Below are 13,965 nucleotides of genomic sequence, written 5' to 3'. Positions count from 1 at the left end.
AAGTTTTGTACCATCTTTTCAATTTAATGGAATTCAATAAAAATTTATTAAGCACCTACTATGTGCAGGGTATTATGCAGGAGAGAAAAAACAAACAAAAACAACCCAAACAAACAATCCTTCTTGCTTCCAAGAAACTTAACATTTTATCCATTCTACTTGGCGAATAAATAAAACACATGCCCAAGTAATTAAATGCAAAATTATTTCAAGAGTGAGCTGGGGAAGAGTGCTAATATTTAAAGGGTGGTGTAGGAATTAGGGTGTGAGGAAGGGCCTTATTTAGGAGCTGTGCTTAGAAGGAAGCTAGGGGATTCTGGAGGAAACAGGTGAGAGGAGTCGCATTATAGACATGAAGGACCACAAAGGCACAGAAGCAGGGGATTCTAGGAAAGGTAGGATGTCAGTTTGACTGCAATGGAGAACGTGTGAAAAGGAATAATATGAAAAAAGCCTGGAAATGTAGGCAGGAATCAGATTGTATAAATGTTAGGCTGAGTATTTTTTTTCTTTAGAGGACATAATGGGGTGTTTTGATCAGTTGTGTGCTTTAGAAATATTTGTTTGGCACTTGCAGTAGAGGAGAAAGAGACTAAAGGCAAGAAAACCACTGGCTGAGTATCCATTACAGCTCTGAGGCAAAGGGGAATTTGTTTGAGAATTGAGGGAAGGGATAGGAGATGGGTGAATAATGATGAAGAAATCAATGAGAATGTGATGGATAGGCATCACTTACTTGATTTCTGCCCTAGGCCCACCTTGACTTCCTGGAAAAAAGTGTCAACCGTAAGAAAGTCTACTTCCAGCATCAGGTACTCTGTCAGACTTTGGGAGGAAACCCATGTCCACTGGTGACCATCACAGCAATGCCTGAATCTAACAGCAGTGACCACCTGCAGCAGCTCCGTGAGTAGAGCAAGACTCTCACCCCACCCCCTCTCTCCACCCCACCTCTGCTTTTTTCTCTTCTTCTTCTTCTTTGTCTATTACTGCTTTGGTTTTGATAATGTTTCTATCACTCAAGGGTTCCATGTCTAGTCTTTTTAGGTTGGAGGCTCTTTATAAGAGAGGACTTTGTTTAACCAATGGAACATATAAAATCCCCCTATATACTATGAGTTTGTAATAAAAAGATAAAGAATGCGATTAGTCATTGAATATATGAATTTAAAGTTCTCACTAAGTTATTGTCCTCGATTTAACTCCTAGATCCTATTCCATCTATCAATCTATCTCAAATGTGCTTATTGATGACTTTATCTTTATATCAGTCATTTTTCACCACAATCTCTCCTGACTGAACTTTTCCTTGTACAAAATATGCATACACATACACACAAACATATGCTCACAAGTAGAAACTCCAATACAGAGACTATGTCTGACAATATACACAATACTCCATTCTTGTATGCCCTCCCCTCCTCTGCTATTCTCTCTTCTATGAGACCTTAACTTTTTTCCCCATTACCAGAGTTCACCATCTTTTTTAATGTTTTCATTGATGTTGACGTTGTTATTATGAGTATTGTGCTCCTGATTCTTTGAATTTTATTTTGCATCAGTTTATGCAAATTTTCCTACCTTTCTCCAAATTCCTCATATTCCTCATCAAGAAAAAGCAGAACTGAGTATCAAGCACTGATAAAAGTAAGCACAATAACACGTTTCACAAAGGATGGTTCTGATGGGAATAAAACTAAGGAAAGAAAACTACATAGAGAGTTTATTTCCTTTTACAATGGCCAAAGTTGAATTGGAGATGAGACAGGATACATCTTTCTCTTTTTATACAGCAATTCATACACCTTGGAAGGAGGCATGTTTCCTATTTGATTGCTTCTAATCAAAGCCTTACCAGAACTTCACATTCTTTCCTTAGAGATCTGTGTGGCAACATGGATGTTTTTTAAATTTTGATATACAGGAAGAAAAGAGAGCCAGGGACAGATACATTCAGGACTGCAGAAAGCTATCCTAAAATTGTCTTTGAGCACATATGTATTTGACCTATAATTGGTTAAGGTTTGAAAATTACTGCTGGTATAATTCCAGGCTCTGTGATACATAGGGCCACAGAAACAGGATGAGAAATACCAAGAGGTTTCTGTGTGGGGAGGGGGAAGTCTGAGAAAAAACAGTTAATTTATCCCCTAAAGACACAGCCTTACCTGATGAGGTGCTAACTGCATTCAGGTGACTCATTGGTGATATGAAATGTAATTTCTCACACCTCATCAGCATTTGACAATGGATGCTTAACAACCTGGCTAATCAACAACGGATTATTCCATCTGAATTAATGAGGCACTAAAACGCTCTAATGAATAATGAGGGAATTTTCAAAAATTCTCTTATGTGTTTTATCCATTTAAGAACAATTTGTGCCCTAGTCACAGTTCCCTCTGCTTGGCAGATGAGTGGGGCTGGGGAGCTAAAGAATAGAATCATTGCAGAGCTGCCTTCAGCGAACAATTATTTACCTAAGCAGGTTGTCCTGCACAATAGCTGCTCTGTAGTAATAAATTCAAAGAAAAGGGGTAGGAGGGCCCTCAATCAGTCAACATCCAAGCATTTATAAAATGCTTACTAGATGCCGAGGTTTGGGAATATAAGGAAAGTAAAAAATTCCCTAACTTCAAATAACTTACCTTCTAATGGAGAAGACAACATGTTAACATCTAGGCACATAGAAGAACGAAGGACAACAACCAACCAAACAACCCTGAGCAAGTCACTTAACCCGGTCTGCCTCAGTTTCCTCATCTGTAAAATGATCTGGAGAAAGAAAAATGACTTTACTGGCACTCAGGTTCACTTGTCAGTGGTCCAGGCTGATCCAGCCTAGTGTAGAACAATTGACTGTGAGGCCTGAGGACTCTGCTACTGTGTAAACCTGGGCAACCAACTTAACCCCTGAGTCTCACTTTCTTCTCTTCTGTATGATGGGTCACTAAGGTGTTCTAACACTTGATTATACTTGTGAGTTTTTTAATATGTAATTATTATATTTTATATTATCATTATAGTTATTGAAAAATAATTTTTATTTAAAGGGGATAGATCTAAGAGATCATGTTTTTGATGCTCTGGTAGTTAGATGACTTCATTAGCAGGGCCACTCTTTGCATTAATACAATTGCAACTCCATTGTTCCTTTGCTTCCTGTGCCAGCTCCTCTGTGTCTTTCCATTAAGACTTTCAGAAAAGATCCACTTTCGGTGTTTTTACTATCCTGATGGTAACAATGTAGCATTCAATCTGTCCATATCTCACCTCTTATTTTCATGAAATGGTGAGTGTTTTCTGAGCATAGAAATGAAGATAGAGCCTTCATTGATATAGAGGACTCCCAGGGGACAAAACTCCCTGTACCGATGTAGGCCAGCATTTTCTAAGCTATTTAGAGTCTTAGAGAATTACCTAGAACATTGAGTGCTTCAGTGATTTGCCCAGAATCACATAGACAGTATATATCAGAAGTGAGAGAAATGATTATTTCTCTCTTGTAGTAATTAATTATTGTATCAGGATCAAAGTTTTCACCCTTTTCTACTTCTTCATCCAGAAATCAATCTGTGTGGGAAATCTTTCTCAAAGACTTACCCAGTCAGGATAGCTAAGATCCAATCAAAGACAGTTAAAGACATTCTAAGTTTAGGCCAGTGGGTGGATTCCCGCTCATTGTGTTTACTTACACAGGTCTGAGAAAACGTGGATTCTCCATTTTGTCAGATAGGTGATAAGGAAATTGATAAGTCTCTTTGATCAAGACTTGGGTGATCCAAGTCAAGTACCTCAAGACCTTCATTGGAATATAACCCATCTCCCATTATGGGGGCCATCTCCAGTCATCCTGATTTATATCTTGCCACTGGACTCAGATGGCTCCAGAGGAGAAAGTGAGGCTGGTGACTTCGTCCACCCCTCTGTCACTTAAATCCAATTCACATGCAAGTCATGGCATCACCTTCTTGATGTCATAGTCCTTTTTGAGAACAAAGGACAAGCAACAATAACAATAATGACCTCTTATTATAATATTCATTCTCTCATTAATTGTTAACCAATCAGAGTTGATTGCCACCCTCATGAACACTTGCTTTTCCAAGGGCATATAAACTGTGAGCCTGTTACCATGAAGGGTCTTTGGCATTCTAGAGTCCCACTGAACTCTTTTTATTAATAAACATGCTAGTCTTATTAATAAATTGATTAAATTACCCAGAAACTATGTCTCTCAAACATATTAAATGTCACAGAAATGAATTGAACTCAGGTTTTCTAAGACCAAAGGACAGTTATAGTGCTGCCTCTTTGAGCATCCTCATGTTTTTAATTTTCCTCTTAGGGCATTTCTCTTGACCAATCTATCCTTGTGGATATGCTACAACTTTCTTGGACCCAACATACATCTCTCCATTATTCTTTGGGTTACTTATAATTTTAAATCTTCTGAGATGGTGTTCTACGGATCACAGTCAAAATAATATTATGGGAGGATAATGATGTTCAAAAGACAAGACAGCTACACTTTTTTTGGGGGGTACTGATTAATAAATATTGAAGTGGTCAATTGGTTTGCAAAACAAGGTTTTTAAAAAAGGTTTACAAAACCTTTCATAAGCCCTTATATTAATCAATCGAGAATTTTATTTGTTGCCTCTATAATTCTACTTTCATTATGAAGAGACTTAGAATGTATCATCTTGTTCATCCTGAGTATATAAAGCTCTCCTCTCCTTGCTCTACTGTAAGTTGGCCTATAGAGATTACCCATGGGATTTTGTTTCCTTATTTACATAGTATATCAGTATTGAAAATGTGTTCTTGTGTGCACAGGGGCCAGACTAAAAAATGCAAGGAGAGTTCCATCAAGTTGTATTAGTTGAATCAAAAATCTCTGGTCTGCATTGCATATGCAGCTAGTAATCATTCATCATGAGAGGGGTTAGACCCCAGAGGAGCTAAAGGGAGAGTAGTGTTAAAAGCTCAGGATAGAGGGTAATGTAGAAAAGACTGGGGAAGGGGAGATAACCTGGAGGTTTTTCTTGACAGTAGACTCTCTCCTGGTCCTTCCTCTGTATTTGAAATATTTAGGCCTTTCCTATGCTCAGAGGTGGACCTTGGGAAAAATTCAGGGTCTCAGGACAAAAGTCATACTTTTCTCTAGCCAGTGTCCTCTTTTTTCCAGACCTAAGTGGCTCTCAGTTACAAGGAGGTGGGATAAACTGGTACCCTCTTAGTATTCAAAAAACACTTGTAGAATATTAGTCTATATTTAACACTGCTTTGCAAAAGTATTTTCTTCTGTTTTTCTTTTTTTCACGCATGTATTTGTGCTCTGCTTCCCAAACAGCTAGATAAGAAGCATCTTGAGGTTGGGGACAGTGTTCTTTGTGTCTTTTCTATCTCCTCATGATGCTCCCTACTGCTTTCTGAACTGTACCTATATGTGTTGTTGTTCGGTCATGTCTGACTCTTCATGGCCCCATTTGGGGTTTTCTTGGCAAGGATACTGGAGTGGTTTACCATTTCCTTCTCCAGATCATTTTAAAAATGAGGAAATTGAGGCAAACAAGGTTAAGTGAGTTTCCCAAGGGTCACACTCTAATAACTTTCTGAGGCCAAATTTGAACTCAGAAAAGATGAGTCTTCCTGATTCCCATTCCAGAGTTCTACCTATTGTGCTACCTAGGTGCCCCATGTACCTATATGTAAGATCTTAATACTCTGAGCAAGTCACTTAACATCTCAGTGTCCCTGTCAACTCTTTAAGACTGTAAGTTACAAGAGAAGGTATCAACCTGCATTGTTAGAGGGAGTTTTCTCACCCTATACAAATGAAATCATAGGTCCAGTCTATATTCATTATCCCGGCTAAAAATTATTTAGTGACCTTAACACCAGAAAACAGAAACCCTCCTAAGCTAGAAACATCCTAGATGGATAGAAGAGTGTCTACAACAATCACCCATGTTTATTAAGTACCTATGTAGGATGTTAATAGAGCCTGCATTTACTATATATACGATCTATGTTTTATGATCTTAATGGTGCCTATATGTACCATATATAGGATATTAATAGTGCCTGTATTTACAATATGTGGTATCTTAATAGTGCCTGTATATACTACATGTAGTACCTATATTTAGGATCTTAATAGTGCCCATAGGTACTATATGTAGTTCTTATATATAGAAGCTTAATAAACATGGATGATTGTTGTAGACACTCTTTTCTATCCATCTAGGGTGTTTCTAGCTTTTGGAGGATCTCTGGTTTCTGGTGCTAAGGTCACTAAATAACTTTTAGTTGGGATTATGTAATAGAGGCTGGACCTATGATTTCATTTGTATAGGGTGAGAAAACTTCCTCTAACAATGCAGGTTGGCACCTTCTCCAGTAACTTTCAGTCTTAAAGAGTTGACAGGTACACTGAGATGTTAAGTGACTTTCCCAGAGTCATACCTCTTCTGTGTATCAGAGACAGGACTTGAAGACTGTTTTCTATCCTATGCTGTTCTGTCTCTCAAGTAGAATAAGACAGATGAAACCCAGTCTCTAGGAGGTGGACTTTGGGGTCCAGGAGGGGCAATGCTTCAAGTAGACACTAGAGAGAAAAACTATTTAAGGTACCTAGACTATAAACTCCTTGAGGGCAAGGACTATCTTTTGCCTCTTTTTGCATCCCCTGGGCTTAGTATAGGCCTGGCATGTAGTAGGTGTTTAATCCGTATTCATTGATTGATTAGTAGATTTTAGCTTGAGGGCCTTATTTAGATGGGGGGGGTAGGTGGGGGGGAAGGAAAGATCTGTTTCTAGTTCATTATAAAAAAGTGCAGAGCAGATACGGAGGCCAGATTTAGCATACCATGGAAAACGCTGAAGAAGGTGGTGCCCTCAAGGGAAAAATTAAATTAAAAAAAAAAGAAGAAGAGTTAGGTGGAAAGCATTTTAGATCAGTTGGGGAGCATCCATTCAGATGTCTTCTAATGATAAGGCCACATTCGGGGGTAGGACGCTGTCCTCTCCTCATCCCTTTAAGTCACACCATATCACCGTGACCACCCTTTCAGTTGCTATATAGTAATAGGACTCAGTAAACTCCAACTTTACTTATGATGCACTTGGGCTATGTTTGTAAAGCAAAGGGAAAGCAGAACAATTGCAACAGAAATACCACCTACTACCAAAAACCAATCAACCAACCCTTTAAAGCAGAAATAAAACCACTTAACTCCCTCTGAATCACAGAATGGTATGTATTGATTGAGGAAGGGGAAGAGCAGAGGAGCAGAGAGCTCAAAACTTTCCTGCCTCTAGGCTTTCCTCTGGGTCAGCTTAAATGGTCTCTTAAGTGCTTACCTCTTTCCAAAGACTACTTTAGCTCCAATTTGGGGTTATACTTGGCTGAATTGGGTTGGATTTCTGTTGTGTTCTTCAGTGCCTGACACTCATCCTTTAGATGGAATTATTTGGCTGCTCTATGGTTTTCCACCTATTTTGGATTATTGTTTCAGTCTTATTATAGAAAACCAATAAGAAAGACTGCGGCTAAAGAGCTAGAAACTTCAGGAGAATTGGACTCCCATGGTCTGGTCCCTGCTTCTTCAGTCAACTTCTACATGGTTTCCTCTGGAATGAAGTTGCAGGCCCAGAGTCCTGACTCTAGGGAATAGTAAATATAATTTATTGATGACTTTCCCTTATTTCAAGGACTCTGGGGTTTCACAGAGGTTTTATTTTCATTTGATTTACTTTTAAAAAAGCATTAAAAATGAGATGTTTTCCTGGAAACATTTAGGCACATGTTATCAACACGCACACACACACACACATGTATATATATACACATACATACATATATATATACACACACACACACACACACACACACACATATATATATATATATAATTTATATATTCAATTTTATTTTATAGCCAGATTTGGCCTCTCTGCACTTCAAAATTTTTATTATTTGTAAAACCTGAGTCTATGTCCTACGTTCTTTATCAGCCACAGAGGACTTGTCATCTAATGTATGGGTAGGTTGACAACATAGTTCACACAGAGGCCTAAGAGTTGAAATGTTGGGAATTGATAGGATTGTCAGAGCTGTAATGGATCTGAAAATCAACCAAATCAACAAGTAATTACTAAGCATCTGTTCTGTTCCAAGCACTGTGCTAAGGACTGGGAATAAAAATACAAAATGAATTAGTTCCTGCCCTCCAGGAGCTTATAGTCTAGCCAGGGTAAATAGCATTCACCTGTACTGGTACACGATAAGTATAATTTTTTCAGGGTGAAAGGCAAGCCATTAGCAACTGGGGAGGGAGAATAAAAAATAGGCTTCAAGTAGAAGATGGCATTGAGATGAATAAAAAGCCTTTACTTATTTAGTAAATTTACTAATTAGTCTAGCTGATAATAAATTGATGGTCAGTAGTCTCTCTTGGTAACTGAAGACAAAACCATGGAGATCACTCAATGCTGAAATACCTTTGGAAAATGAGGTGCCTCTGACAGGTGAAAATCAACCCCGATTGGTGAACAATTAATGAGGGGGAAGACATTAATGAGGAGGTGGGCCAAAATTCTTCAGCTACTCCTACTGAGAATATGACTTGATCATTTGACTCAGCTACTTCCAGCAATCTGGACAAAAGAATCCATCTCTACTTACAGAACTCTGGTTGGTTTTCTCCTTCATAAACTGGGTTACCCTAGACCACAATGGAGGGATTACAAGGGCATAGATTTACTTCCTAAAGGCAAGAATTCACCTAGATTAGATTCTGTTTGTAAGGTCTTCTAGGTGGGTGGGGTCTCACCTGATTGCAGAGCATTTACCTGGAGGATTTGGGAAATCTCATCTATCAACAATGTCTTTCAGAATCTATAGGGATTGGTCCCTGAATGAGGAAATAGAAAGGAAAAACCTTGGTTCTAATTTAATAAATGGTTGTTAATAAAACAGAAAATGTATTACTTCTCTCAGTGTTTAAATAGAACTTTGAAGAATCTGGGGTAGAAGGGAGTATATTCCAAGTACTAGAGCCTTACAAGACAAAAGCACAAACTGGGAGATGGAGCCCCATATTTGAGGACCAGTAAGAAGTCTAGCTTGGTTGAACCTCAGTAAGTGTGAAGGAGAGTACCGTGTAACAAGACTGGAAAGGAAGGTTGTAACAAGATGGTGTAGAGCTTTAAATGGCAACCAGAAGAGCTTCTATTTGATCCTAGAGGCAATAGATTCACTGGAATTTATTGAGTAGGGGAGTCACATGATCAGATCTGCACTTAAAGAAAATCGCTTTGGCAGATGTGTGTAGGGAGAAACTAGAGGTTGGGGGAATAATAAGGAAGCTTTTGGAATAGTCTAGCCAAAAGAGGATGAGAGTGTTGACCATGTGAGTGGGGAGAACCCCTCATTTTGCAGATGAGGAACCTGAGGCCCTGGTAGTTAAAGTTGTTTAAGTTTGCACGACTATTTTGTGACAGCACTAGGATTAGAATCTGCATCTTTTGATTCTGAATCTAGAACTCCTTTGATTATAACAGAGGACTGGTGCCATTTGCTGTCTTCCTTAGTGGGACAGAGCTTTCTGGAAGAAATGAGTATCCAGGAAGAAACTCAATTGAAGAAGAGGGAAGGCATGAATGAGAGAATGAAGCAATGAAGAAGAATAGCACTCAGAATAATGTGGGATTCTAAGAGTGTGGATAAAAACATACCAAAGGAGATGGTGAGAAAAATTAACTGAATGCAGATCACTGGATGTCAGGTCAGAGAAAGTAGGGCTTGTGAAAAAGTATGGGACAAGGTGGTTTTGGGAGGGCTGAAAGGGATATTCAGCACAGACATCATATGTCAGGGGTGCTTTGGTTTTTGGCTCTTTATGTGATTATTCTTGTCACTCTTTTGATTAATGGAGTCCTAGGATAGTTGCATTTATCTCAGTTAAATCTGTTTAATACATGAGAGGTTAATAAGCAGATTGAGTTTAGCAGGTCCCTTGAATATCTAAGTTCCTGTAAGTCAAGGAAGTTTTACTTTATTTTAACCAACTTATTCCCTTTGAAGATGGGAAAGAGGGAAAAAAGGAATGATGAGTTCAAGGCACTCTTTTGGGTAAAGACTCAGAGGTGGTGTCCTATATAAGCCATGGCTACCTTCCACAGTGCCTCCTGGTCATTGGGGCCAGTCATGGGAAGCTGTGTTTTTTGTATTAAGAAGCCTTTTCTTGGTAGGATTCTTCATGCATGATGGTTTGGTATTCTCATCTTGCTCCATCATGTCTCAGGTTCTTCCAATAGAGTGTATCATGATTGCGTATGAGCTATCCTCATGTTCTTTTCTTCACATGTACTTATAATCACCTTCTTCTTCTAATAGAATTTTTATATTTTAAGAAGATTTTTGACCTTCTTCTTTCCTTTAGAAGAGTAGTTAAGGTATTCTGAGGCAGTTTAGTAGAAGGAAAACGATGGTAGACATCATAGGATCACAGATTTAGAATCGGAAGAGATGTGAGAGGTCATTAGCTCTAACCCCCTCATTTTAAAGATGAGGAAGTTGACTCTCAGAGAAGAGAAATGAGTTTCTCAGGGTGACATAGCCAGGAAGTGTCTGAAGCTGGATTTGAACTCAGGTCTTTCTAATTCCAGGTCCAGTACTCTTACTCACTGGATCACCTAACCACCATCTACCTGAATCTAATAATGCTTTTATTACCAACCTTAGGTGGTTTTTTTTGGGGGGGAAAACCCCACTTTATGAAGCACAGAACATTACAAAAAGAGGTTTAATCAGACCTTTATTTCCTGATAATAATACTTATCATAGTTATTGACTTTTGAAAGGAAGGGTATATTTGTTGGTATACTTTGCTATCTGACTTTTAGGTTGATAAGTTTCTTTTTACCTGGCTTCATAATAGACTTTGTTGTTACATGAGGCTTCTCATTCTCTATTTCTCTCTCTTTCTCTCCATCAACATGAGTAAAGCATACTAATCATTTTAGAGACCAGATAGCAAAGTATACATATATTTTGGGGAGGGAGGGAGGGAGAGAGAGAGAGAGAGCGAGCGAGCGCAAGTGCACCTTGAGGGGTATTCAGAGTCAGGAGATGGGGTAAGGATGATTAATCAAACACAGGAGACTAAGAAAGTACAAGAAATAAGTTATGTAGGAGGGAAACCATGAAAACTCAGGAGAACTCAGAAAAGAGAGAGTATACAGTAAGATATTAGTTATATCTATATCTTGCTATCTGACATATGTATATATATATGTATATGTATATATGTACATATGAACACATATATAGGTTCTAAAGCAATGTTAGTTGAACATTCTACATAGTTGTCACCAGGGAGAGGAAGCTTACTCATTGTTATTTGTTCTTAGAAAAAAAAAACACTGTTTCATTAGAAATTCTCATTCTCAAGTGAATGCTTGTTGACTGACTCACTAGTAACAGAGATGGCAGGTCAAAGGCAGAGAAATGAGAGAGACTGGATGAAAGTAGGAGGAAGGGGGTGGATCTGCTATTTTTGCAGCTAGAGCTACCTCCCCCCTACATTGATTACACCTTAAAAGTGTGTAATCTAACCTCTATGTATCCCTGGAGGTGAGATATCTTGGTCTGTGGCTACAGCCTCCAATTGCTCATACTTTGCTCTTCATAGGGGGTTGCATTTGTAGCTGCTAAAAGAGAACCTTTCTCTTTTCCTTTGCTTAAAGTTATTCTTACAAAGAGACATTCTGTTCAGCCTGCCATTATGCTAAAAGCTTTTCCTTGGAAGACAATAGCTGTTCTCAGAAAAAAAAAAAGAAGAAAGAAGAAAAAAAAAAAGATTTATACAGGGTCCCACGGGTGTAATGAGCTACCATGCTGCACCTACCTCAGGTTTCAGTTGTCACTCATAAGTGGTTTTAAATTAGAATGAAGTGGAAAAATACAGTCATAGAACTTGACTTTCGTCTTCTCTGCAGTCAGTTACCAACTTCTTTGGTCTTTGTATTATCTTTTTAAGATGCCTTCTCAGATAAGGACAGGCAGAGCTAAAGGTGATGATAGGAGCCAAAGTGGAATGACACCTTGAGATTCACAGAAACATTCATTAGGACATAGTCCAAATGCTTTCATAGCTGGGAATTGTGGTAGAGCCTTTCAGCCTCTAACTAGGATACCAAAAAAGACTATGAGATGGACCAACATATGTTCTTTGCTGTCCTTGGTCCCTGACTTGCTCTCTTTTGCACCCTTCAGGTATCTAAAGAATCATAGGGATGGGCACTGGTCTGGAATCTTAGATGTCAGTGAATCGAATTATTTAGGGTTAGAGTTGTAGGCACATTTAGGGTTAGAGAGGGACAAATTTTGGGTCAGGGAAGTGCAGCAAATGAAAGGAAAGCATCCAACTAAACGGTAGATCCAGGGCACTCCAACTCATTTCTCAGTTACTAAGCTAGGAGTTCTGGATCTTTGTTGTTTCATGTACCCCTTTGATAGCCTGGAAAAGCCCATGAATCCATTCTTGGAATAATGGCCTATTGCCTACATTTATAGTTGAAGGAAATGTTCATTTAGAAGTTAATTAAGGAAAGCCTGAGTGATTTGAGTTTAAGGCATGGTCCCTAAGAAAGAAATCTAGCCTGTAAACTTCAAGGAATTCTGCAAGGTTTCAGCAATCAAAATTTATATTCCTTTGGGCAGATCACCTGCCACAACCACCATAGAGAATCCTAGAGTACAGGATACCAGAGCACAAGAACTCTTCTTCCCCTAAGATCCCAGACCAAACCACATTCACCAGGAAGATTTGCCAACAATCTGTCTTGATGCCTCTGATATCCCAGGAACATGGGAAAAGTCACTATACTGAGGTGCTCACCAACATGGTAACTAGATGTGGATTCTACTGAAAACCTTCTGGGCTGCTATGTTCTGAAGCAGATTCCTTATTGGTAGGGAGATCATGATGTAACACCCAAAAAGAAATCTAGTTTGTGGATTCTACCATATTCTTTTTTTCTATTTTTTTATTAATAAATTTATTTATTTTTAGTTTTCAACATTTACTTCCACAAGATTTTGAGTTCCAAATTTTCACCCCATCTCATCCCTCCACCCACCCCAAGATGGCATGCATTCTGAATAGCCCTTCCCCTAGTCTGCCTCCCCTTCTATCTCTCCCCCCCTTCTCTTATCCCCTTCCCCTTCTATTTTCCTGTAGGGCAGGATAGATTTCTATACCCCATTTCCTGTATTTCTTATTTTCCAGTTGCATGTGAAAACATTTTTTTTAAAAACATGTGTTTTTAAAACTTTGGGTTACAAATTTTCTCCCTTCCTCCCTTCCCACTCACCCTCATTGAAAAGGCAAGCAACTCAATATAGGTTATACATGTGCAGTTATGCAAAACACTTCCATAGTAGCCATGCTGTGAAAAACCAACTCTATTTTCCTTAATCCTATCCGGCCTCCCCATTTATTCTATTCTTTCTTTTGACCCTTACCCTCCTCAGAAGTATTTGCTTCTGATTACCCCCTTTCCCAATCTGCCCTCCTCTCTATCATCCCCCTACTCTATTGTCCCCTTCCCCCCCTATTTTTCTGTAGGGTAAGACAGATTTCCATACCCAATTGAGTGTGTATGTTATTCCCTCCTTAAGTCAAATCCTATGAGAATAAGATTCACTCATTCCCTCTCACCTTCCCCCATTTCCCCTCCACTCTAAGAGCCTTTTCTTTTCTGTTTTTTTGTAAGATAATTTACCCCATTCTACCACTCCCTTTCTCCTTCTCCAAGTATAATCCTCTCTCATCGCTTAATTTTATTCTCCAGATATGACCCCTTCATTTTCAACTCACCCTGTGCCCTCTATCTATCTATCTATCTATCTATCTATCTATCTATCTATCTATCTATCTATCTATCTAT

At 38.7% G+C, this 13,965-nt stretch overlaps 1 protein-coding gene across 1 annotated transcript in view; it reads left to right on the top strand.

Moving 5' to 3' along the window:
* Nucleotides 1-13,965, top strand: part of AGBL1 (ATP/GTP binding protein like 1) — an 868,369-nt gene that overhangs the window by 154,602 nt on the left and 699,802 nt on the right. The window contains 1 exon segment of the mRNA XM_027851980.1: nucleotides 753-906. Coding sequence (XP_027707781.1) covers nucleotides 753-906 — 154 coding nt within the window.

Source organism: Vombatus ursinus, unplaced genomic scaffold (genome assembly GCF_900497805.2).
Source record: "Vombatus ursinus unplaced genomic scaffold, bare-nosed wombat genome assembly UNPS02009205.1, whole genome shotgun sequence".
NCBI lineage: Eukaryota > Metazoa > Chordata > Mammalia > Diprotodontia > Vombatidae > Vombatus > Vombatus ursinus.
The sequence above is the reverse complement of the archived record's forward strand: the minus strand, read 5'-3'. Positions and strand labels throughout refer to the sequence as shown.